Source organism: Meleagris gallopavo, chromosome 11 (genome assembly GCF_905368555.1).
Source record: "Meleagris gallopavo chromosome 11, MGAL_WU_HG_1.1, whole genome shotgun sequence".
In the NCBI taxonomy this organism is placed as follows: domain Eukaryota; kingdom Metazoa; phylum Chordata; class Aves; order Galliformes; family Phasianidae; genus Meleagris; species Meleagris gallopavo.
In genome coordinates this window covers 14,792,714-14,816,584 of record NC_139414.1, presented here as the reverse complement: position 1 = coordinate 14,816,584, position 23,871 = coordinate 14,792,714, and the positions used below count along the sequence as shown (strand labels likewise).

General features: G+C 47.7%; 1 protein-coding gene across 1 annotated transcript in view; it reads right to left on the bottom strand.

Moving 5' to 3' along the window:
- Positions 1–19,635, bottom strand: part of DIS3L2 (DIS3 like 3'-5' exoribonuclease 2) — a 164,735-nt gene extending 145,100 nt beyond the window's left edge. Inside the window, exons 1-4 of the mRNA XM_085232503.1 lie at positions 19,530–19,635; positions 17,057–17,767; positions 1,791–1,949; positions 1,345–1,487 (exon numbers count right to left, since the gene is read on the bottom strand). Coding sequence (XP_085088629.1) covers positions 1,345–1,487; positions 1,791–1,949; positions 17,057–17,747 — 993 coding nt within the window. The 5' untranslated portion in view covers positions 17,748–17,767; positions 19,530–19,635. The remainder of the gene's footprint in view (positions 1–1,344; positions 1,488–1,790; positions 1,950–17,056; positions 17,768–19,529) is intronic.
- Between the last annotated feature and the right edge of the window lie 4,236 nt (positions 19,636–23,871).

Below are 23,871 nucleotides of genomic sequence, written 5' to 3'. Positions count from 1 at the left end.
ATCTACAGCTGCAGCTGACCTCACCAGGAGTCTACACACTCCACATTTAATGCTATCAGACAAAAAAGGTAGGTGATGCCAACAGCAGCTTTGATGTATTGATGAAAATATCACAACCTTAACCAGCATTACAACAGCAATGCACCTGTGGGCATTTGGGTAAACGATGTCTCAGTGTGAGTGACTGGAATGCCCTCACTGACTTCCACCTGCCTTTTCCTCAGCCAGTCTGACCTCACTGGGATGCTGGGTGTGTCCTCTGCATCACACCACAATGAGGACTGCATTACAGCTGCTATTGTATGACATTCTCCACTTCTGCATCTCAGCAAACCTCAGTCCTGCTTGCTCTCACGTACAACTCCTTCCACAATCCAGTTGCCCACACATGGCAGGTCCACCCCTACATTGTGCTAGATATTGGAAGAACTGCTGCCCAATTACAGCTCCAATTCTGCTGCTGCAAATGGAAGCACGAAGTTCAAACCTTTGATGGGCACAGAATCTGTAAAATGAGAACATGCTACCTGTTCAAGGCACATAACTACAAATACACAGGCAGCTGATTTTCTGTACTGTCCTGGGTTCTTGTGCTCCATCTAATGTTGGTGCCTTACTTCACTAAGTCATGCTGTCACCAGAGGCTGGGCCAGCCCTATGTCCTGAAGGGAGCACAAAGAAAATCATGCAAGTAACTCAAATTCCAGCACTGCTAGCTGGCTGTTTGATATTAATTTGTAGCTTATAACACTTTATTGTAATGCTTCCATAGGTACAGCCCTATGACACTTCAGGGACCACATCATTACCTGCATCTCTCCTGTGGTGTTTTTGTTTGTTTTTTTTTTTTTTCTTTTGTGGGAAGGAGACTTCTGGGAAGAGTTCATAGAGAAATTAAAAGGAGATGAGTACATCTGGATGAGAAGGCACTTGCACCTCATTGGTGAGAATTAACATCTGTCTTTGCAAAGAATTTTAGCAAGAAGCATCTTGCTAAGGGCATTCCTTTTCACTTACACTGACTAAGAAAGAGGCTGCCAGCACCTGCTGTGTTTCTGACTGTCACTAGTAAAAGTAACTAAGACTCCACAAAAGTCACAATCAAGGGTAGCAGATCACGCATCCGTACAGTTCATCATGATTGTACATCAGGAATTTTACAGTCAAACCAAAAACTGTACTGTAGCTGGATATAAAAAGTTTCATTCCATTTCTAAAACGTCCAGAGAAAGCATTTACAAGTTGTACCCCAATGCCTCGCCAAGCAATTAACTGATACTGACTTCTAACAACTGCCTGTGATTTCCACAGATTTAGCACAACAGCATTCTATGTTCCAGGCACCTGAATAAGCTCTCTCCTTTTCAGTCCTGCTGAAACATCTTCCTTTGACATGTAGGCTTCGAATATACTCTTCTTCTTCCCTCGAGCAGGCTTATTTCGATTCTTTCTGTCACCAGATGTTGGGACAGCAGCATAGGGTCCTCCTGCAAACAGAAATTAATACATGTTATCTTGCCCACCAAATTTGTCTATGTATCTCTGTAACAGCAGCTCTACAGATGCTCTGTGCTGGAAGTTGAACTTTCGGGAAGGGTTTGCCTAGAAATACTGGCACCCAGCTTCTGAGCACTGAAAATCCTGGAATGATCACATTTTACAAATAATTAACAGCTTTTACAGCTCATGTTAGAGCTAAGAGCATTCATCCCAGCCCATCTTTTAATAGCACTTAGCACATGCTTCAAGGCAGCTTATTCCTGAAGCGTGTACACGCTCTGCTTTAATACCTCTGGGAGTTCCCAGTTGTCTAGGATTTATTCTGCTGTCTGAATTGCTCATTGTTTCTGTCTGCGATTCAGAAAGTTGTCTCTTCCTATCGAAGTTCTGGGGAGCTCTCGTGGATTCCGAGTTGTTTCTGGTCCTTGCAAACCCTCTCTTTTCTGCACCTGAAATCAAACACAAGTTTGAAATAGCAGGGGGGTGAGGAAAAACCTCAAGTGCCAGCTCATGATCCTGGTGAAACTCATGGTCTGCAGTGCCTCAATACCAGTCACAACTGTGAGTCATGCTCTTTATCCAAAAGAAATGATGTCTTCATTAGCTCATTTGTAATCTGTTGGCTCTTCGTGCTTCTTAATCCACCACTAACTTACTTTAGCATAAACGGAACTCTGGAAATTACGATCTTAAAGTTGGATACAACCCTTCCAAAATCCTGGGAAATTCATTAGAGCATATAAAATGTGAAATTGTTAAACGGCTTCCAAAGCCCCTACCTCCACCCCATTAAGCCCCCAGATAAATAGTGAGAAAATGTAACTTCTCTGCAACTTGCATTTAAAATAAAGTAGTTCAGGGACAAAGGAAAAAGAATCACAACAACCCAGCCTGGACTAATTAACTTTTCTGCTACCAGAGGCAGCATTGTACACAATGACACTGCCAAGAAATGCCAAGGCTCCAAATGCCCAGCCTGCTCAGAATAGGTCACGATCATACAAAAATATTCTGCAAAGACTCACCCCTTCCTTCCCTGCCATCACCTCAGACCCTTCCCTACAGCCAGGAGAGCAAGCAGCAGCTTCCAAAGCGTATGCCAACGCTGTTCCACGGATCAGCACATTGGAATGCAACCCAGCGCCGTGCAGCTGCCCTCTTGGCCCTCCACCTGGATACTGAACATGTCATCACAGCTTTGCCTTCCAGCCCCTCCTGGCTACGCTCCCTGGGTCCAAGCTTGTACCTGCAAGTCAGAAAATGTGCAATGCCAACTTATTTGCTATGGGGCTATCCAAGTTACAAGGTAATTAAAAAAAATACAATATCCTTCACAAACTAAGTTGGAAATTGCTTTATGGAATTAAACTGAAGCAGTGGCAAGAAAGGGAGGAGTCTGAGGGAAGCTCCAGCTGCAAAATAACAAGCACAACTGCAGACTGAGATTTCCACAGATGCAGGAGAGGCAATGCTACCTGTACAGACCCAATTATAAGGAACTAAAATTACCTGATTTGCAAATGCCTTAAGGATCAAAAGATTAAGTTTGATAACGAGACACTTAAAATATGGGCTAGAGAACTGAGCAGCAAAGCACTCGAACTGGCAGCACCACTGGTCCTGGAGAAGTTGTTCAGGCACTTCCAAGAAGGAATTTTACCTGGATTGCAACAAGAGAAGTGAGATCTTAGGAAAGCTATTTAAAAAGAGAGGTGCGAGGCTGTTGGCCAGAGAGGTCATGCCATCTGCCTTGCTGCAGGTTCTTAAAAATAGGTGCGACAGATGTCTGTCAGAGCTGCTCTAGGAGTAGTTTTTTCCTTGAGGTAGTGCAATGGGTTACATGAGCTTGAGGTCCTCTAAAGCCCTCGTTTCTATGGCAGCAAGTCACAGAAAATACTACTATGAATTAAAGAGCTTGGGATAAAAAGGAGGCTAGATCTTAACATGCAATTAAGCTGGAAAAAAAAAGCAGAAAATCAAAATGCAGGAAAAAGAGCACAACTGTCTAGTAAGTCTGGAAGTGAGCTGAGAGCCAGAATTGGCCATGGTGGAGCAGAGCTGCCCCAGCACTCGCCACGGCTGTTATGTCAGCAAGTCCTGGGCCACAACTGCCCAAATTCACGCACAGCAACAGCAGCAGAGGAGAAGCACCTTCCATGTAAAGCAGATATCAGAGGCACTCACACACTTCCAACACTTGAGTCTTTGGTTCTCTCTCCAGCAGTCTTTTTCATCCGCTCAGACTTGGACACAAATTCAGAGAAACAATTTACTCAAATGAACAAAGTGTGCTTCAACATAGCTGGCTTGCAAGCCAGTCTGCACACAGACACTTTGGATAAATGTCTGACCGTGTTGACCTTGACATTTCTGGCTAAACAAAACCACTGCTGTTACAAAGCCACAGACAACTGTCACAATTAGCACTCAACTGGAACATGCCTGATTCTGCATGAGTGTAATTTCTTGAGTTTCTCTTTTTAAGGGAAAGAGAAAACCACAGGTTGCCATCTGTTTCAGCTACACTCAACATTTGCCTCTTTTACACACCTGTCCCTCCAAACTGGAAGACAGAAACATTTCCCATAAGCTTTCCCGCTGCCTTTGTTGATGAGCATTAATACTCTGATGGACAAACAGACAATATTCTATAAAGCAAACCACAACCTGCAAAACTCTGCAGCTAGCATGGGGTGTATTCAGAATACCCTGATATAACTGCAATCAAAGAATTAAACTATTCCAACAGCAGGTGTGGCGAGAGTTTTCATTTTCTTATGTTGCTACAGATGCACGATTTGTAAGATAAAATCTTCTAGGATAAGGAGCAACGTGCAGATGTCACACAAAGCATAATGCATTCTAGGCATTAAAATACTCAGTGACTTAATAAATAAAATAAATAAAACCTGCAGCAGAAGGGAGACTAAAGTGCAGTGGGAAGAAAAAAAAAAAAATCAAGCAGATTCCCAGAATAATTGATCTGCCTTACAGTAAGAAAGGAGGTTAGACGTTTTAAATCAGCTTATTTCAACATAATTCACAGAAAACCACTATAGTTTACGTTTGGAAAATTACTGCATTTCATTAAATTTGTATCTATTAGTCAGTTGATCAACTAGATGGACAACTAAATCAACAAATATGGTCAACTAATCATGAACTTAGCAAGGCCAAAGTCTCTGATTTTTACACTAAAATTTGCATATTGGATTATATAAGAAAGGGCCAAGATACTAAATTTGACTGACTAAAAATAAAACATCTACAGTTTGCATGCTAACACATGACAAGCTATTTGGTTCCTACCAACAGAGAAGGAACGTAGCTCTTCCTGAATTGTCATTAGCACACGTGTGACTCCTTGGACACCACGGAGTTATAGAATGGCTTGGGTTGGAAGGGACCTCAAAGACCATCTCATTCCAACCCCCTGCCATGGGCTGGGTTGCCAACCACTCAGTCAGGCACCAGTCCAGGCTGACCCAGGCCCCGTTCAACCCAGCCCTGAACACCTCTCTGCTCCCTCCCCTGCCAAAGGACATCTACCAGATCACTTGGCACTCCAGCCTCCAGCTGAGCTTCCAGCTGCGTCCCCATCTGTGTGGTTTGTACCTACCCAGATCCCTTGGTGCAGGCAGAACCACAACAACTGGTCCTTCCAGGGCACTGCCCTGTAGCTCCAGGGATCTCACACCACTGACGGCCACCCCAACACAGCTCCTTTTTCTCAAAAGAATGTTGAAAGCATTGAAAGGAACTATAACCCTATTGTTATGAATTTTTCCAACACTAAATACTTCCTTCTACTCATTACCATTATCAGCCCACAACTGGGCATCACGCCTTCTGCTGGCTCTGCTATTGCTAAAGGTATTTTTCCCATTGCTTCCCAGCATTAGATCACGATCTAGATGTGCAAAGGAATCTTTCAAATACCACTGCTTATCCAGTTAGCGTAAGCGTGAAGAGAAACAGAAGCATATCTCCAGAACTGATAAAACGCAATAGAACAATTTGTTATCAGCTAATGAGACACTCTCAACACATGGTTACTAAATATTTGCCTCTATTCCTACAACCTTTCACTTTATTGCTGACACATTTCAGTGACTTAAGCCAATTTCCTCCAAACCTTCCAAGAGGTTCCCCGACATTTAGTTCTTCAAGACAGCCCAGCTATGCACTTACTACACCACAGAGGATACACCCATCAACCAGAAGGCACGGCAACTACCAGCCCATGAACGACCCATCCCAAGTGAACAATTGTCAGCTTGGGGGATGCAGCTTCTGGCTGGTAGCTCCAGCTAGGCACATAGCTAATGTTGATGTGGTTGTACCAGGCAACTGGCTCATTTGCTTCTCCAAAGTCAAATAAACTCTACTAACAGAAGCATACTTTGCCAGTAGAAGCTGTGTTAACATCAGACAGGTTTTGCTAGGATCCCCATGTCTTCCCCTCTCATAGTCTAAAATAGGCAATGGATAAGTTATTTGATATATTCTGCTGCTCGAGAGCTTCTGAAAATTTCATCTCAAAATTCAAAAGCTGAAACACTTGTTAAATTGTTTTTACTTCCTAATGCACCGGCGACATCCAGTATGTGCCATAATACAAAAGTGACTAACAAGAACTCTAAGCACTTAAATGACTACCCTAATATGTAGGATCAAGTTACTGCACATGGGCAAAAACAACAAACACCAGTGAAGCCGTCTCAAATACAAGCAATGACAATAAAAAGCTGGTCGTAGACAGGTCAAAGTAACTAGCTATTTATGTTTTCAAAAATATTTTGGGGATTTAAGAGATTAAATGTCCCACTAATGGTAACAGCCAAGTACTTTTTCTGTTCTATTTTGTTTTAGAAGGAAAAACACAGACAGCTGTTGGTGTAGCTGTTCAGAGAAAGAGTTCTGTACCAGGAAGAAAAAGGATACTCTTTGGAAGACAGCTCAAGCAGAATTTTGTGCTCATGGCTCAGGAACACAAGCAGGACCAAATCCCATCTCCCATGCTCCCTATGAGCTCAGCTCCATGGCAGCCTGTGCTGGGAGCTTCAGCAGGAATCCCGTCAGTTCAGAACTCAGGGCCGCAAAACAGAAATGTCTCAAATGCATTTTACAGCATCTCGGAGCAAACAGGTTAAATAAAGTAGATGGCCTGAGATTAAGGACAAAGCAATCGAGAGAAATAAGGATGTCACAGGAAAGAATTCATTAGAAATTTAGGAATGGAAAGGCAAGACTTAGAGATATGTTATCAGTTCATTGAGGTTTCATTGCTGCAGAGATAAGTCTGGCAGGCAGTACTTCAGATGTTCAATCTGTGGTCTAAGAAAAAGTCTGAGAGCACGTTCTCCTTATCACAAGAAAATAAAAAAGATTCTTTTCTAATGAAACAAACTCAAATAATCCTTAACTGAAGGTTCTGCCACTCCCCTGTGCTGTACCACAACCCCAAAAATCCAGGAATGCACCACAGAGCTACAGGCTGTTCATAGAATCATAAAACCTTTTGAGTTGGGAGGGACCCTTAAAAGCCATCTGGTCCAACTCTCTGCACTGAACAGGGACACCCACAGCTCCATCAGGTGCTCAGAGACCCATCCAGCCTGACCTTGGATGTCTCCAGGGACGAGGCATCTGCCACCACCCCAGGTAACCATGTCAGTGCCTCACTACCCTTATCATAAAAAACCTTTCCTACAATGTGACTGTAGGACCTACTCAGAAAAAATTAAGGATGCAAGTGATTTCAAATTACCTTAACAATTTAAAAGTAGGGCAAATTTCCAGGAAGAGGAGCATCGTGGCAGAAGTGGAAGAGGAAGGTGACATCACAGTACTGTAGGGATTTAGGCAGATGGCAGATTGCATAATTAAGTTTCAAGTTAATTAAACAGTCACTCAAAGAGGAGAAACAACGCAGACCTACACTTCAATACGTGGACTCAAAAAAAATGTAAATTACATGCAAATATTCTGAACTAAGAGGAAGCTGTATTGAAATTCAGCTCCAGGTCTAGCTCCCATGCCCACCAAGTTCCCTTAATTGACCCATTAGGATGGGCCATCAGGGTCCACCACAGCATAAACCCAAGCTATAACTTTCCATAGCCTAGATAAAACAAAGCAAGATGACAGCACGTAAAGCAAAAGTCTTCCCATCTCTTAAACATGATCTTAGAAGCAATTCAAAGCAACCGGTTCCTCTAGAGAACACAACTGTGTTTGCACACTGGGTTGCGGTCTGGCGGGGAGTCATCTGTGCACCCAGGAAGAAATCTAAAGAGAACTCCTGTCCAGCATCTCTGGAAATGGCAACTCCAAACACTTTTGGCAGAAAGTGTCAAAATCTGCACAGAAAAGTTTAATGCCCAAGAGTGACTCCCAGGATGGGGAAATACACATTGTCATGGCTCGTGAGCAAGTTTGTAGGGTCACAAACTGCTTCTGTGCCCCTACAGTTGGCTCCCAGAATTCTACACTGGAGTATGTCATTGAGGAAACATCCCCACTTAAGAGATGGAGGCAGTAAATAAGTGACGCGGTATGTCCATGGATACATAGATAGTAAAGAGCAGAGACAGAAGCACATTCCCAGACCCACACCCAGCTCATCACAGAGCTGTGGGAAGCTCATGTGGCCACTCCTTTTCTGCTTTAAACTGTGTATTCTCAGTTAAAACTGTTGTGTTGTGTGTCCTTAGATTTGAATATGGATCTAGGAAAAATGAAAAGGTTCCGTTGACTTTGGCTTCCTGAAAGGGCCTATGCTTCAGGGAAAGAAAAAATGCAAAATGGACTCTTTCTGTTGAGGAAAACAATGCTGTGGAAATTGCTCCCAAACACCAAGAAGCATGCTGTTGCAGGCACGTGATCCTCTGCAAAACACTTCCGATGCATCCTCATGCCTGCAAGACTTTGCCTTCAGCAGGCAGTAATCACAGTTTTATTCAATTCCTCAGCAAGGATTGCATTGTAGGAAAACTATAGGGGCACAAGAGCCAAAGATACCATTCCAGACTCAGAACAAGGGGTTGGTGACGAAACTCATTTAGTAGCAATAGGCTAAAAGTTTATCAAAATAGTTACTGTGCTCCAGCTGCGTGCAGCAGCACAGCGGCGTTGTCAGGGAGGGGATGCAGCTCCGCTGGTTTTCAGGACTCTCTGTGAACCTGCTCCACCCTGCTCATGACCTCCTAAGCACCTACTCCGCCTGATGACTGCGCTCCTCCACTCCCCCAGGCCTCCCCTCCTACCCCAGGATGTGGGTCAGGGCTGCTTCCCTGACCTCTATCCTTCCCTTTGCCCAAATTACCTTTTGCCAAACTTCTTATCCAGCGGCCCTGATGTGAACAGGCTTGTTCAACAATTCAAGAGAAATACTTAAAAAACATTATACAGTTAAAGTTCTCTTTGATTTCTCTGGGATTCAAGCAAGTCGCTCGGAGATCAGAGGAAGTCAAGAGGCTTTGAAAGGCACCTGACAGGAGATGCTAACACACTAGGTGATAACAGCTGAAGAAATAAAAGAACTGCTTCTAGATTCAGACATATCTTGAGGCTACCCTTTGTGCTGCAGAATAAGACAACCTGCTGAAGAACCATTGCCCATACCGCCCATTCAACCCAGTACGTACACGTCGTGTAGTTCTTAGTGCTGTGGTGGAAAAAGTGCCTTAAAAACACACGAATGAAACAAAACACTACTGCTGACAGCTTTTATCTGTAGAAAGTCAGAAGTAGTCCCAAGGCATGACCTGCCCCATACATCTGTGGGCTGCAGCTCACAGATGTGTTGACAATGCATTGACATTTTCCATCAGCACCTTGTAAATTTTTGTTCTTGTCACTGAAAACATTATTTTACTCAGCGGATCCCAACATTTCCTTTTCCATCCTGCCCCAGTCAAGCGCTCACAGCAGCTTGGATTTCCCCACAAGAGGGAGTTGGGGCCGTGAGTTCCAAAGCACATGGAACCAGGTTTGGGGGCCTGAGGTGGGAAGTGGCCTCCAGCACCAGGGACAGGGCCAGGAGCAGGGCTTGGAGCACCGGGCACCAGCGGACAGCAAGCAGGGCCTGCAGAGGAACTGCAGTTAGCTGACACAATTTTGTCCTACCTTGGTACTCGAGGCAAAGGTGACATTGCAGAGACTGAGCAACAGAGGTGATGGGGGTGCGGGGCTGGATGACCTCATGGAGAGCAAAGGACAGAAGGCTTTCTGAAATTCACTCCTGTTTGAGCCATACCATGCTTTGTGCGTACAGAATTTGTTATCAAGGTTTTCAGATATGCCAGTAACAGCACACATACCACAAGCTTTGGTAAAATTGTTCCAGCGGTCATTTACCCTCACTGCTAAATTGCACTTTATTTCAAGCCTGGATTTGTTTAGCCTCAAATGCATTATATCATAATCCGCTCAACTGAGTAGCCTATTATGGAACATCTGTTCCCCATGTAGGCAATTTATGAGAGCTCCCTTCCCCCCAGCATCTCTTTGATAAGTAAAGCAGGGTTCCTCACATCATTCACTCACGCTCCCAGCGTTTTAATCTTCCTCGCGGCCCTCCTGTTGGCATCCATCAATTCATCACCATCCTCCCCAAACAGAGGGCATCACTGCAGGATACAACACTCCAGAAGCTGCTGCTGCACCAAAGACACACGCAGCCCATACTCCATCTTGCAATTCCCGTACTCATACATTACCCTTTGGGTCACATTTCACAGGAGGGAAATGTTCAGCTGATTAATCCATCAAAAACTCCAAACTTTTTTCCAAGCTGTTGCTTCCCAAGCTGAGCTCCCTGCACTGCTCCATGGAGGCCCAGTAAATGGATTTTGTTTTGCCTGCTCCCAGTCCACCAAGTGATGCAGACGGCTGCCAGTAACTGCCCCCATTACTCAACACTCCCCACTGTCTCTGAGACATCCAAGATACAAAAATTTCAGCCATACCTGCATGTTTTCCTCCTGATTATTGAAGGAACAGGGCAGAACACGACACTGTAGGAACCAGCCACACCTGTTGGTAACCATTCTCAATTTACAGCTGCATTTAATTAGTCCGGCTAAGCAGCTTTTAAGCCATTACACACGCACTGTGATTTTATTATCCTAACATGCTACCATCAATACCCACACAGCTATCATCAAACCCTTTCGCAAAGAAACTGGTACTGAGGGAACTCAACAGGACTTTGCTCACATAAATTGATGACAAGCTGCATTATGGGTTTAAAACTAATTAAAAATTTACATCAATTCTTGGACTAGCTATTGTTTCTCTGGACAGGCATCGCACTGGCAGGCCCAGTAACCAGAGCTACACAATCAAGGTCTGATCCCAGAGAATGAAGACAAAAAGGAGAAAAGACAGTTCTAAGAAAAGCAGGTGAACTGTCGGCAGGCACCGACAGAGCTGTGAGATCACACACCAAAACCACAGCCGCTGCAAGGCAGGATCTCATCTCCCCAGGAGAGGACACATCAGATATTAACTCGCATACTACAGCTGATGCTAGCCAAAAACAGAGTTGCACAAGCTTTGGGAATGCAGCATTTTTTCCTATCAAAAGCAATGCAGAAATTTATGTTTCTGATGACGTTGCTAAACTATTAAAGAAAGGAGCATTCTATTTTTCAAGTGCTCTGATGGGGCAATACAGTAAATTCAGCTTTCCCTACTCTCTCATATCTTATTACAATGATTAACATCACGCAGATGTCACATGGGGCTTGGCAAGATTTGCTACATGTAAAAGATTTCCACAGCAACCAGCATTCTCCATTTATTGAGCCGGTTCTGTAGCCTTTACTCGGTCGCTGGCTCATGTTTATCGGTGCCAGATAGGGAGATAGCAGCATTCTTAAGCACTGAATTGCTCCACACAAGAGCTGGAAGACTCGTCACTAAAGGTAACGCTATCTTACTTTTGCCTTGCAAGAAGGGAAAAGCTATGGTTCTTCCTTCAGAGCTCATCCTGAGGAGCAAACATAAACAACACTTACTGCAGTGCAGGATGGAAAGGCAAAACCCCTAGGATTTCACCTGGAATTTCTTGACCAGCTGTGCCCATCAAACATACAGGAAAAACACATCCCAGGACATTTCCTTTACCCTGAACCTCTCAAGTGTCAGGGTTGCAGCCACAAACACAACTCCATCTGACAGCAACAACTCTTTTTAAAGCTATGATGCTAAACACCAGCCTGCTTGCCAGAAACACTCCTTCGTGGAAGCTGCCCAAGCTGGTTAAGTATCATAGACTGGGCTAATAAATGTCTGACACATGACAAATCAGAGAGCCATGGAAATCTCATACCATTTCAGGCAAAGCACTTTGCTACCCAGGAGTTGACTGCTTCTGCCCAGGGGCCATGCTGACCCTGGCAGGTGGGCAAGAGAGCTCTACTACATCACAACCCTGCAAAGCTCTTAGCAAGAGGAGCCTCAGGAGGTACCTGGCAAAGCTGGTGCTGCTGGTCTTCCCAAGGAGGTACAGATACAGCCCTGCCTATTTCATGGCAATCAGCCTTCAAAGAGCCACAAGCACCCTGCTCCATCCAAGCTTTCTGCATCAGTAAAACCACCCTACTCTCATGTATTGGAGTTCCTGACATCTTTTGAAATAGTCTGGTTGGGAGGCGGTGCTCCCAAAGATCATGCTGTGTCCCACAATTGGAGGCCCTACACCTTTGCAGATTTGTTCAGGCTTCCCTGCAGACTCAGGAAGGGCTAACAGCAACAATCATTCAGAAACAGGCTGAAGAACACACGTACCCAGTAAGCAGTGAAACATTGCTGTCTCAAATAAAACAGGCAGCTTGATCTAAACTCCTCACCAATGAAGATATTTAAGACAAAGCTTCACGTAGCAGCCATGTGACAGACAGATGTTGCAGAAAGAGTCCGTATTTCTGTCCTCAGGGAAAAGGGGGTTTTAAAGGCCTTTTATGATAGAGACATCAGTCAGTAGCCTGCCTGAAAACAGATTTTGATAACAAACACAGGATTGAAGTGGGAAAACCCTTACAGTCTTTGATCAAACACCAGAAAACAACCCAGGAGACTTCATGAAAGATTTTCTGTTCAGGAAAACCAAATTTTAAACAACCAGCCTAACGGATAGGAGACTGAGGGGGGGAAAAAAAAACTGGCAGAGAATTTGTATTAGATGAAAATCTATACACATCATAACTTAAAATGACATTTCAGAGTGCTTTCTGCTTTATCATAGTTTAAGAAGCTTCAGAATAGGAAGCTTTACAACAGTTGTGCTCACAGAGGTCACACAGACACGAGGAAAAAGCCACAGAACATGTCTGTATGCAGCTTTGTCTGAGGATCTGAGGATCCTTCACAACAAATGCCATGTGCTGCTCCCAGTGTCACATGTTTCAGCCAAGGGACAACAGAGGGTTGTTCAAACCCAAGCTTTGGACACACCAGATGGTGACAATCTGCATTAAGGCTCTGCACAGGGAGCTTGGAGCAGAGAGGTGGAAAAGCCACCCAAAGAACCGAAATTAGTTGGTGGTACAGGCTGAAAAACTACAGAACCGCATAGAGCTCAGAGGAATGACTCTGTGATGAAAGCCCCACAGGCAGAAAAGCAGGTAAGGGGCATCCTGACACAGCAGAGACCTCTCTTAACCAAGGAAGAAATAAATCAGCCACATAGGATTCTGAATTTCTCTGAACAGAGAAGAAAACATAGCATAGAGACACCCATGTGCATTATAGTGCGTTCTTTCAACTTTTTCATCCCAGTTATTCCAGGATTTTACAAAGCCTCTAGTAATACTTTGGTTTCAGGGAGCTCTAAGGAATGAAATACCTTACAGGACACACACACACACTTTTATATAAAAGATACATATATAAGATGCCAGCAGGATCTGTGCAGTAGATGCTGATCCTGAGGACATCAACCAGCACAATGCCAGATGCTGTACCTCTAAGCCTGGATCCCAAATCCACAGCTGAGCACCAGCAAAGGAGGGAGGAAAAGGTCCAAAGGAAGAAACAGCAAACCCAGTGCACAAGGAACCAGCCTGATGAGTGACAGAACATTTCAGCCTGCTGTGACAAAGGATGTTTACTGCTCAGTGGCAGGTTCCATTTGCTAATTACAGCTCACACCAAGACGGTGCTATTTTCAAGTTTTAAACATGTTGCTCGGTTTCACACAAATTCAGAGCTCCTAAGGAAGCCTTTCCACCTATTGTTCATTAGTTTTTCCAGTTAATATGTCAGTACAGCTGGACAGGGCATTGACAGACCAGTACTTTGTCACAACAGGTGCCACAGAGCAGACTGGCACGGTCAGCTTCTCAATTAGTTGCTACAGATCGACTTCTACCCCCCAAGACTGGGGACCGTAGAGTACAGAATGACAAAGGCAACAATGATGTACATGCAATTTAAAATCTCCTTCTCCTGTAAGGCAGCCCTCCAGATGCAGACTCCGGGTCTCAGCTTCTTGTCCTACCACAGCAGGTTAGCAGAGAAAGGTGAGAGGAGAACCAAACAAGACGTGCTCGTTTGGAAGAGCCAGTGAATTATTTCAATGCATTCCTACCTCAGCAGCTTTGCTCCATGTAAGATGAGGCTCTCTTGGAACTAGCAGACCACTGCCAGGGCTCTTCACTGCTTCTCACAGACAGCACAGTATCGCTGGCAGCAACCTGCAGGGCTCAGCAATGCTCATCTGGAGCCATACAACCCCCTCTGCTTTCCCCCTTATCCCCACAGGGCTACAGCAACTGCACCACCAAAAGGACACCAATTGGGACCAGCTCCTTGCCGCACAGACCCCCAAAGGGGATTTTCAGCCCTCCACCTTGGCACCTTCAGTTTTAGGGTCACAGCTAAACCTGAGCTGAAGAGCTGTTAAAACGAGGACAATGAAACAAAGCAATACAAAGAGAGGCGCTGGGCTTTGAGATTAGCTCAAAGAGCCTTTCAGAAAGCGTGCTACAGCCCAAGCAGAGTCAGTTTGTGAGGAAATGTCACTACTGAAGAGATGATATGCTTCACTGCTATGACAGAAGCAATTCTTGCCACCACAGCCTCACAAGCCTTGATTTAAACTGATCAAACCAGACACCTGCCTGCGCAACGTAATATGACTGATATCAGCATCAAGAGAAAAAGGCAAGCTTTGAAGTGGGAAAATATTAATCTGGTACTGTGATGTCTGAGATCTTATATCTAAGTGCTTGCATATTGCAAAGCCTTCATTTCACTTAGACAGGAGTGCTAAAATATACTCAAAGCAAACAGAAGACATTTAGCTGAATCAAATTACATCTATTTTTTCCTATTTCTTTCCTCCCCAGGAAGCTGTTTTTACATCCCTGCAAGCGTTCTGGAGTGTAACCAGGCTCAGCTATGCACGGGGAAGAAAAGGAAGGGTGTCACTTAAGTAAATAGTTTTCCAATAATCTTCCCCACAGGGTGAGTTTTCCACCTGGGAGGTCAAACACAAGGGCCAACATTTTCTACTCTCGGTCTCTGTACTAAATTTCTAAATAAATAACTCGTTTTCAGAGGGTCTGCAAACCTCCCTCCCCAAAAAGCAGGAAGAACTGCAGGTGCTTGCTTTTGAAAGCCAAGCTATTCCTGTAAGACTGAAATCCACGCAGGCACCTCTAGTTTTCATGGCTACAACCGTAGCTTCTCCAGACTTCCCTATTTAACATGATTTTTACAAATGCATTTCCTGGAAACTTGGGATCCCTACACTCATGGTGAGCAGCCTTCCTAATCCACTTACACCTTTCTCACACTTCCTCCTTGGGCAGGTGCTGTTGCTTTCCTAACACCAGAAAGATTTCCACGAGGGTTTGGAAGGGTGACAGCATTGCACTTCTCCCACGGCAGAAAGATACAAATCCCAAACCAGCTCAAAGAATCAGGAGACAATGCCCAAACGAAGCACCGAAGTTCACCCCACGAACAAAACAAATCCACGACGTTCCACACTGAATGCATTTGTGGATTCAGGCTAATTTTTAGAGTGTCAAACGTTGGTTTAGAAGTTTACCTCGATCCTTCAGGGTGCTGTAGACAGTACACGTACAAAACGTTGCTGTCGGTGAGATTTACAGCCTACATTCCTGCAGAACTTCTCACTGCCTCAGCATCTGGAAGTGAGTTAGAAGGAAGAGAAGGGAGCCCAGGCCTGCAGCAGCCCTGATGCAGATCAGCTTGGATGGCTCCATGTGGGCACCTCACACCTCCTGCTGTACCCGCACAATTAGCTTGCATGGTGTTGGATTCAGTTTCTGTAAAGCACAGCACCTAACACCAACAAGCTAACTAATCTCAATTAACATCTGCGTGGAGTCTCTTGGCTGCTCTTACCTATTCTCCAGAAGCTATTAGACCCCTAAAGGCAAAAGGCAATGAAGTTTATCATAACAGCCTAGCATGAGAAATACAGAAGTGTTCCAATGAAGCATGCAAAAAACCCCACTCCCCAAAATCAGGGTTATCTACAAATATTAACATAATCTACTTGTGTTAATCTCTAATTATGATTTGCCGTGCAAGAACACATCAGAGATCATCTTTAGCACATAATCTACTGCCACAGCCTTGAGAATCTAGCAAGCTCTGTAAAAAGCACACTGCCACCCTTGAGTGATGGGGCATAGTTTTGCAAGTGACTGAGTTAAGCATATACTTGATTTCCAATCCAAAAGTTGTGACAGACCTCAGGCCCCTTGTACCCAGCTGAGAAATCCATTTCTTTTAGACTTATTGCAGAGAATTTAATGCAGTGACATTTATGAGTTCCTCCATAGTAGCTCATAAGATCAGGCAATCCAAGTATTTTGCCATAAATACCATTCAGAGGAAGTTTTAACCCATTACATAGGAAGATGAAATTTAAACTGCCTGGCTTTGGTTGCTTGTTAATGCTGTGGAGTGTTTTAACAACTTTTTTTTTTTTTAATCTCAATAAGTTAGTTGGCTTTTTGCCCTGACCATCACATTTAAGAGACATTCACTGTACTACTGCAATATGTGTTTGCTTTGTTAATAACAGCAAGATTTACTACAGCCAATACTGTATCAAGGATTAGATATTATGCAGGCATCTTAGGCTGAGTATCAGACGGACTCGGGACGCTCTGCAGAGGCCAACCAGCACTCCAAAGAGGAGATGCAGAGGGAGCTGTGCTTCTGCCTTGAGCCAGCTCACATCCAGCAGTCTTATTAATTTGGACTGCACATCACAGAAACTGGGCTCTCCTAGTCCGGAGCTGGTGCTGGAAGTAACACAGCCACATAGAACCGACGCCAGGGGACGAGGTCCTGCCAGCACCAAGCTGGCTCCACACAAAGCCATTTGCACACGGACTATGGCTTACTTGTAAATCAGAACGAAGCCACCCACAGGTAAGTAGGGGCTGACTCACTTGGACAGAGTAGAAGTGACTCCTGTTAACTCACTCATGGCTAAAACATCACATTCAATTCCGGGGTAATTGCAGCAAAGGCACAAAGCAGTTCATTACTTTGAACTCACCTTGGACTTGACCTGCAGACAAGAGACTGGTTCTCCTGGCATTTGCTGCCAGCACATCCCCACTAAAGTGCTCAGTCAACAAGTGTCCAGCTGCCATATCAGTGTTGGCAGGACACCTGCCTCGTTTCTTATGTTTCCTCCTCCACATGTCCTCCTCATCCTTTTCATCAGAACCAGAAGACTTCTGCAGAGCTGCGCTGTGTCTCAGGCCGGTCGATACTCGCCTACCCATGGCATCACTCATATTTAACAAGTCAGCCGCAGCCCCGTGCCGATGTACGTAACAGTCTTCCTCCACCTCCAAGTCTCCTTCTGAGTTAACGCTGGCATTTTTCCTATGAAGACATCTGTTAAAAAGGGTTTGGGGTTTATCGTTCTCAAATCCTCCAGGCTGTTCCAGGTGAGATGCTCTCACTGGGGAATAGCTGCGCACATTCAACCCATTCCTGGCCAGGTTTTCCTTCACCAGCCCTCTCCGCAGGGGCAACTCCAGGTCTGAGCTGTGCTCGTTGGACGTGCTCTCTTCCAGCTGCATCTTCTGTGCAACTCGGTTCATGTAGGACCGGAACCGACCGCTGTGGTGCTTTTGCACAAGCCGAGCATAAGCATTCTTCTGGGGAACGGCGGGCTTGCTTAATCCTTCCTTGGCACCTTGGGCAGGAGCACTTCTTGCATGCCCCAGTGGATCCATAGTGCAGTAACAGGGCCAGACTTCAAAGAGTTATAAATAGACACGGGGAGAAAAAAGGGTCATTTTCTTCAAACAAAATGTCAAATAATTACCTACGCTAAAGACACAAACGTACTGAATGAGAACATATTGACCTTTTCACAAATACCAGTTTGATTAACTGCTCCACTGGGGGAAAGGGTTTCACTGCGCCGTTAACACCTGCCCTATACCAAACCACAGGTGGTGACCAAGGAGCGACCACAATCCACGCGCCACAGGAAGTGAGGACTTCTGTCCCAGTGCTCACACCTCCATTACAAAACTGAGTTCTTTAATCCTCCCTTCCCTGCCTTTTGACAACCAGGTAAATTAAGGGAGTAGCTCACAAGACTACCAGATGTGTCAGTCCAGAGGTCATCAGCAGTAAAATCTTGTGTTCAGCTTCAAGCCTTCAGAAATAACTGAGTCCTTACAGGTTGAAGTAAAGGACATATATTGCACGTTACCTCACCTTCACAATGACAGAGTGCAGAATTATATAGAACAGCTGCTCTGAATACCAACACTGACCATTTCAGCCTGTCTTTCTAGCCACAAACTTGCCCCCACTCTGACTGACATGAAACACTTCCTTGCGCACCTCAGTATTTTGCAAGAGCTCTTAATTCTCAGTAAAGCGAGGCATTAGCTGCCACCCCATCCAGCACCAGTATCCACAGAGCGTATGACCTCTCCCCTTTTTGCAAGCACAAACAGGGGACTTCAGTACATCAGCTTGTAATCCTTCCTCAGCTGCTGTAGTGTAAGTTGTTGGAGCAAGACAACCTATTAAACTACTAAGGTATATTGCTGGACACGACATATCGATGATTTCTTTCTGCTGTATCTACCACCAAAGAGGAACTGAAAACCACGATGGGGCTGTTCACCAGGGCAACCACGGCATCCTGCAGGGTTCCATTAAAAAGGTCTCCTTTTTTCCCCATGGCATCAGAACAGCTCAATTTCACCCCAGCCATTACGGTGAGACTTCAAGGCCTCATTCTCACCTTTCCTCCGCCAAAACCGGCCTTTAAGCTCAAACAAGGACACTGCCCATTCAACCTTCCTTTCTTACACCTCCGAGCCCAGCGCTGCTGGCAGGGCAGAGTTCAGCACTGCCTCCTCCTCGCTCTGCCCCTCCCAGGGAAGCAGCGCACCGCGATGGGATTTGCTGAAGTAATTGAGGACGGATGCGAATAGACTGCACAATGCAAAGCAAAAATTAAAAATCCCTGAATAAATAGGAAAAATTCTTTGTGCGGTTTGCAATCCTCGTTCCTAAGATTTTCCATCGGTGCCGGCCAATAGCCGGGCTCCTCTAACACACTGACCGGCTGTTACAAAACCCTCGCGCGGGGAGGTCTGCAACGAGCTCTTTTAACGTCACCCCGCCAGCTGCCGGTTCAATAGGGGCAGATAACACTCACAAAGCCGGCGGCGGCGGCTCGCCGAGCGGCAGTTCCGGCAGATGGGAGTTTGCCATCTTTATCTACAAAGAACAAACACCTGCGGCCGCTGACATTAACGAGCCACGGCCGGCGGTCCCCGCGCGGCAGCGCCAGGCGCAGCGAACAGCGCCGGTTCCCCGCCGGGCGGCACGGCCGGGCCCCTGCACCGCGACGCGCGGCCTCGGCCACCGCCACCCGCGGCGACGACGGCGCTGCCCGCGGGGCCCGAGCGCCGCCAGGCTGCGGACCGGCCCCGCTCTGCCCCCGGAGGCGCCGCTCCGCACCGGGCCCGCCCCGGCCCCCCACTCACCGGCCGCTCCGCGCCGTGCCGCTCCGCGCCGTTTAAATGTCCGTACGCCCGCCGTCTGCTTCCGGGTCGGAGCGGCTACGGGTCGCGGCACGGCCCGCAAGGCCTCACGGCGCGGAGCGTTCGACGGAGTACGACGGACCTGCCGAAGGGGACGCTCCTATGGCAGACGTGCGGACGCAGAGCGCGCCGGCTCCGGCCCCTGGGTCGGCCGAGAAAGCTGCCCAGAAGCGGAGGGCTTTTGCTGTGCGGGCCGAGAGCGGCAGGCAGAGATGCCTTCTGCAGGGCTGTCACATCTCCCCGTGCGCTGGGATGTCACCATCAAGGCAGCGGGCGCCGCGCAGCAGGGAGGCAAGCATCCCTCTGCGTTAGCACAGCTGATGATCCTCCAGCCCGAGACAGAGGGTGGACGCTGTTCCCAGCCAGAGCTTGCACCGGGGGACGTGCAGTGACATGGGATGCTCCTTTCTGTGTTTTCCCTTTTCCTCCCAGCTGCTGCCAGAGCAAAGCAATGGCCATGCACTCTGCTAGCAGCACAGCAGCGGTGCATCCCAGCAGTGCAGGGCTGGCCTATGCCATCCCTTCAGATGGGGTGGGGGACATGGGAGCCCACAGCCTCCCTTGCTGTGAAGCCATGTGGTGGAGGCAGCTCCCTTCCGTGCCACTGGGTCACACTGTGGCTCCGCTCCTCGTCACCCCTGTGGGGACAGAACCAAGCCGGCAGCTTGGCCCGGCTCCCTGGCACACCGGGTGGCACCACCAGCTGCCCCAGCTTCACCATGCCCTGCTCCTTCCATAGGAGATGATGGACCATGGCGGGGAGAAGCAGGCGCATTCGGTATCTGCGAGCCACAACCTCACACGGGATGTTCCCAAGTGTTCCCTTGGCAGAGAAAGCCCTCACTCCTCTCTCTCTGCTGCCCTTACAGCTGTCAATCACAGACGAGCGCTCACCTCACAGCCCTCTGCGGTGCCTCCCGGCCTTTCTCAAAGGGCAGATTTTTCCCCTGCGCTCTCATTCCCTGGGGTCCTGTAGCAGCAGGCCCAGCCCGGTGTCCCGGCTTGCTTTCCCACAGCACACCATTATCTCACCATCTTCCCCCCGGGCACTCACCGGTGGCTGTACCAACGTGTTGCGGCACCTCAGCCAAGGAGCAAACTGTGTGGCTCATCACCTTACAAAGGCTTTGGCTCCTCTGTGTTAGAGCAAAGGCCCACCCTGTGCTCATTTACATCAGTGTTACTCAGGGGTGACTGGCCACGGGGACAGGGCTGCCCTGGGGTGATGCATAGAGGGAACCCTGGGTGAGAGTCAAGCAGTTCTGCTTCCCAAATCCCACCTGGGCAAAGCAGGGCTGTGCATTCGTGGTCTCTGAGCTCCTTTGGAAATATCTCAATAGCAGCAGCATCTGAAGAGTTTGGCCAGAGCCTCATCATTGCTTGGACTAGGTGATCTTAGAGGTCTTTTCCAGCCATAACGATTCTCTGATTCTATGATCATTTGCTATTGCTACAGCGTGGGCACTATGCCTGAGGGCACAAGCTGGAGGGCTCAGGGAGATGTAGATAGATGTGGAGCCAGAAATAAGCTAAAAGCCATCTCTCTCCTCAATAGATACTCATCTGCTCACTGTGTCACAACCATCATGGTCTTGCCCCACCTGTCTTTCAGCTTCTCCAGTCTTCTCCCGGCCCTCTGCTTGGGAAACGCATCACCAAAGATCAAGACCGGTGGGTTTCCATCTCCTTCAGTCAAAGCAGCGCCTGCAGAAATGTCTCCAGCTCCTCCCAGGCCAGGGAAGGGTCTGCTGTGGCTGTTTGTCTAGGGATACCCAGATCCCAAAGGGCAAGAACTGAAAAAGAGCTGAAGGGGACATCGAGGAAAGCCAGAGCCGTGTGTTGGGTGAAGCAGCAGGGTTGGGGTCTTCTAGCTTTGCCTCTTGGATGCCTTTCAATTCCATCTTCAGCATCCTCTTCGCTTGCTGATGGCTGAACCCATTCCAGAGGCAAGATGAAGCCTCATAGGGATGTTCAGAGAAATTATGAGTGATAAATCCCTTGGTTCCGGTGTGCTGGGGTGTGGGCAGGACACGGCCCCATTCCCATCAGGCAGCAGCAGGGCACAGCGGGCGGGCACGTCCCAGCGAAGGCGAACAGGGAACGGCAGCTCTACTGCCGGCTGGCAGACAGAGTGGTGAATGAGAGTGTAACTTATCAGTATTACCTCATGTGAAAGCCCTGAGCCTTTGTATCTCAAGCGAGCCCTGGCCATTATGTCCGTGCGAGCTTGCATTGTTGTTCTGCCTGGCTGCAGGAGGTCGGGGCTGTGAAGCCCCGCACGTCCACAGCTCTGGACTGGCTCCTGCCCTCAGCCCCGCCATGGGAGATGTCCAGGCCCCGTGCCAAAATAAGACAGAAAGCCCAAATTTGGCTCCAGCGAGACCACGGCCCCAGGAGGAGCCATTCCCAGGGTTTTGACCTCTGCAACCCTGAGAGCAGCAGGGACCCGGCTCCGCGCATCCCTCACATCCACCTCAGCCCACGGTGCACCCATGGTTTTCCCTCATGGGCCGATGCCAAAGGGGATTTTCCAGCAGTTCCTCGGAAATCATTTCAGAGCAGCTGGAGCTTCAGGGCTTCGTCTGAGCCAGGAGGTGTCCAATCCACAACCAATCAGGACACGGCACTGACATGCTCCTGGGGATATCGGGTGGTACCAAGGGGACACTGGGACCGGGCTGGGTGTCTGTCCCCACTGTGGTCTATGGATGGTCTCTGCATGAAGCTCAGTTCCCTGGGGCCTCGTTCCTACTCTCTGGGACAAGCGTGGTGGTGACAGTCCAGTATCAGTCATTCCAAGCCACCATTCTTTGGCCAACAGCTCTTCTCAAAGCGATGCTCAGCACCAAAACCACCAGTATGGGGCTGATGTTGGGGCCTTATTGCAGGTGAAATATTCCCTGTAATAGACCCCCTCCCCTTTTTTTTCAGAGCCGCGTCTGGGAAATGGAAGACAAAAAATAACGTGGCATGTAGGTTGGAAAATCCCAACAACCTGCTCCTACGTTCACTGCCTGCAGCTGGAGGCGATGCAATTCACATCCTCCACAGCTGACACATTAGGAGTCTCATGGCGTATGCTCCCACATCCTAGCACATCCTAATTGCCTAACTTGTAATTTTTTTTATATATTAAACAGAAGTCTGAGAAGTTCCCACTCCAGCTCTGGAGCACAGCCATCCCCTTGGGAAAGAAACGCCCAGGAAGTCTGGAGGATGCTGGAGCATCCCAGGTACCTTGACATGGCAAATCCTAAATGGTGTTGGCTCTGCCTCCAACACCAGCAAAGAACCAGCATTCTCTGCCTGGGGTTTTCCTTTGTCCCCACACCCTTGCTGCCCAGGGTGCTGGGGAGGAGACTGGAATGTTCCTTCAGATCCTTTGCTGGCAGTCAGTGTGTCCCCATCCCATTCATCAGAACCGATCCTCATCTCAATCCCAGATGGGGACGAGAGGCTGTTGGACACGTGTGTGTCCTGGACCTAAGCCCTTTACTAGACCCAAAGGAGACAGGGGAAATGTAAAACCACTTAGCGTTTCCTGTAATACCTCATTCAGCAGAACCATCCAAAATAAACACCGGGGATGTTCAAACAGGACGAGGGCTGCCATCAGCACTTCAGGCATGGAGAACCTGGGCCAGTGGGCGAGGAGTTGCCCACAGTCCTGCGATGGGAATCTCTCAGCACCCAACCCCCTTGGGGTGGTGTTTCCCCCAAACGTGGCCCTGCAGCCTCCCCCAGGGAACGTCGCGTGGAGCCAGACGGGTCGGCTGCACCTTGTGTCACCAGGGCTGCCTGTTCTGCTCTAGGGCCAGAGCCGAAATCTTGTAAAACAAGGTGAATTGATGAAACTTGCTGTTGTGTCACCTCAAAGCCCCCTAGAGGTCTCTTGGCAGACGCCAGCCCGCAGCTCGCTCCCGGGCAATGGTATTTGGGACTGCCAGAGGGTGATTGCCTGCGCTGTTGTGGACACAGATTTCTTATGCAAGGAGCACAGCATCATCCTCATGCTGCAGCGGTACTTTCCTCCATTGGGAGCTGCTCCTTGGCCCATGGCAGCCACAGAAACCCAAACTGGGGCAGCGAGCCCCAGGTCAGCACTGAGAAGCAGGATGTTCCCAAAACCTGGCTCCCTAGTTCTGCTGAGATCCAGAGGGTCTTACAGGACACAGGACCCCCAGGAATCACCCACACGATCAGGCAGCACCTCTGCAGGAACAGCCATGCTGTCACCACGCATGGTGACACGGTGACACAACCACCTGCACAGTGCCACCCCCTA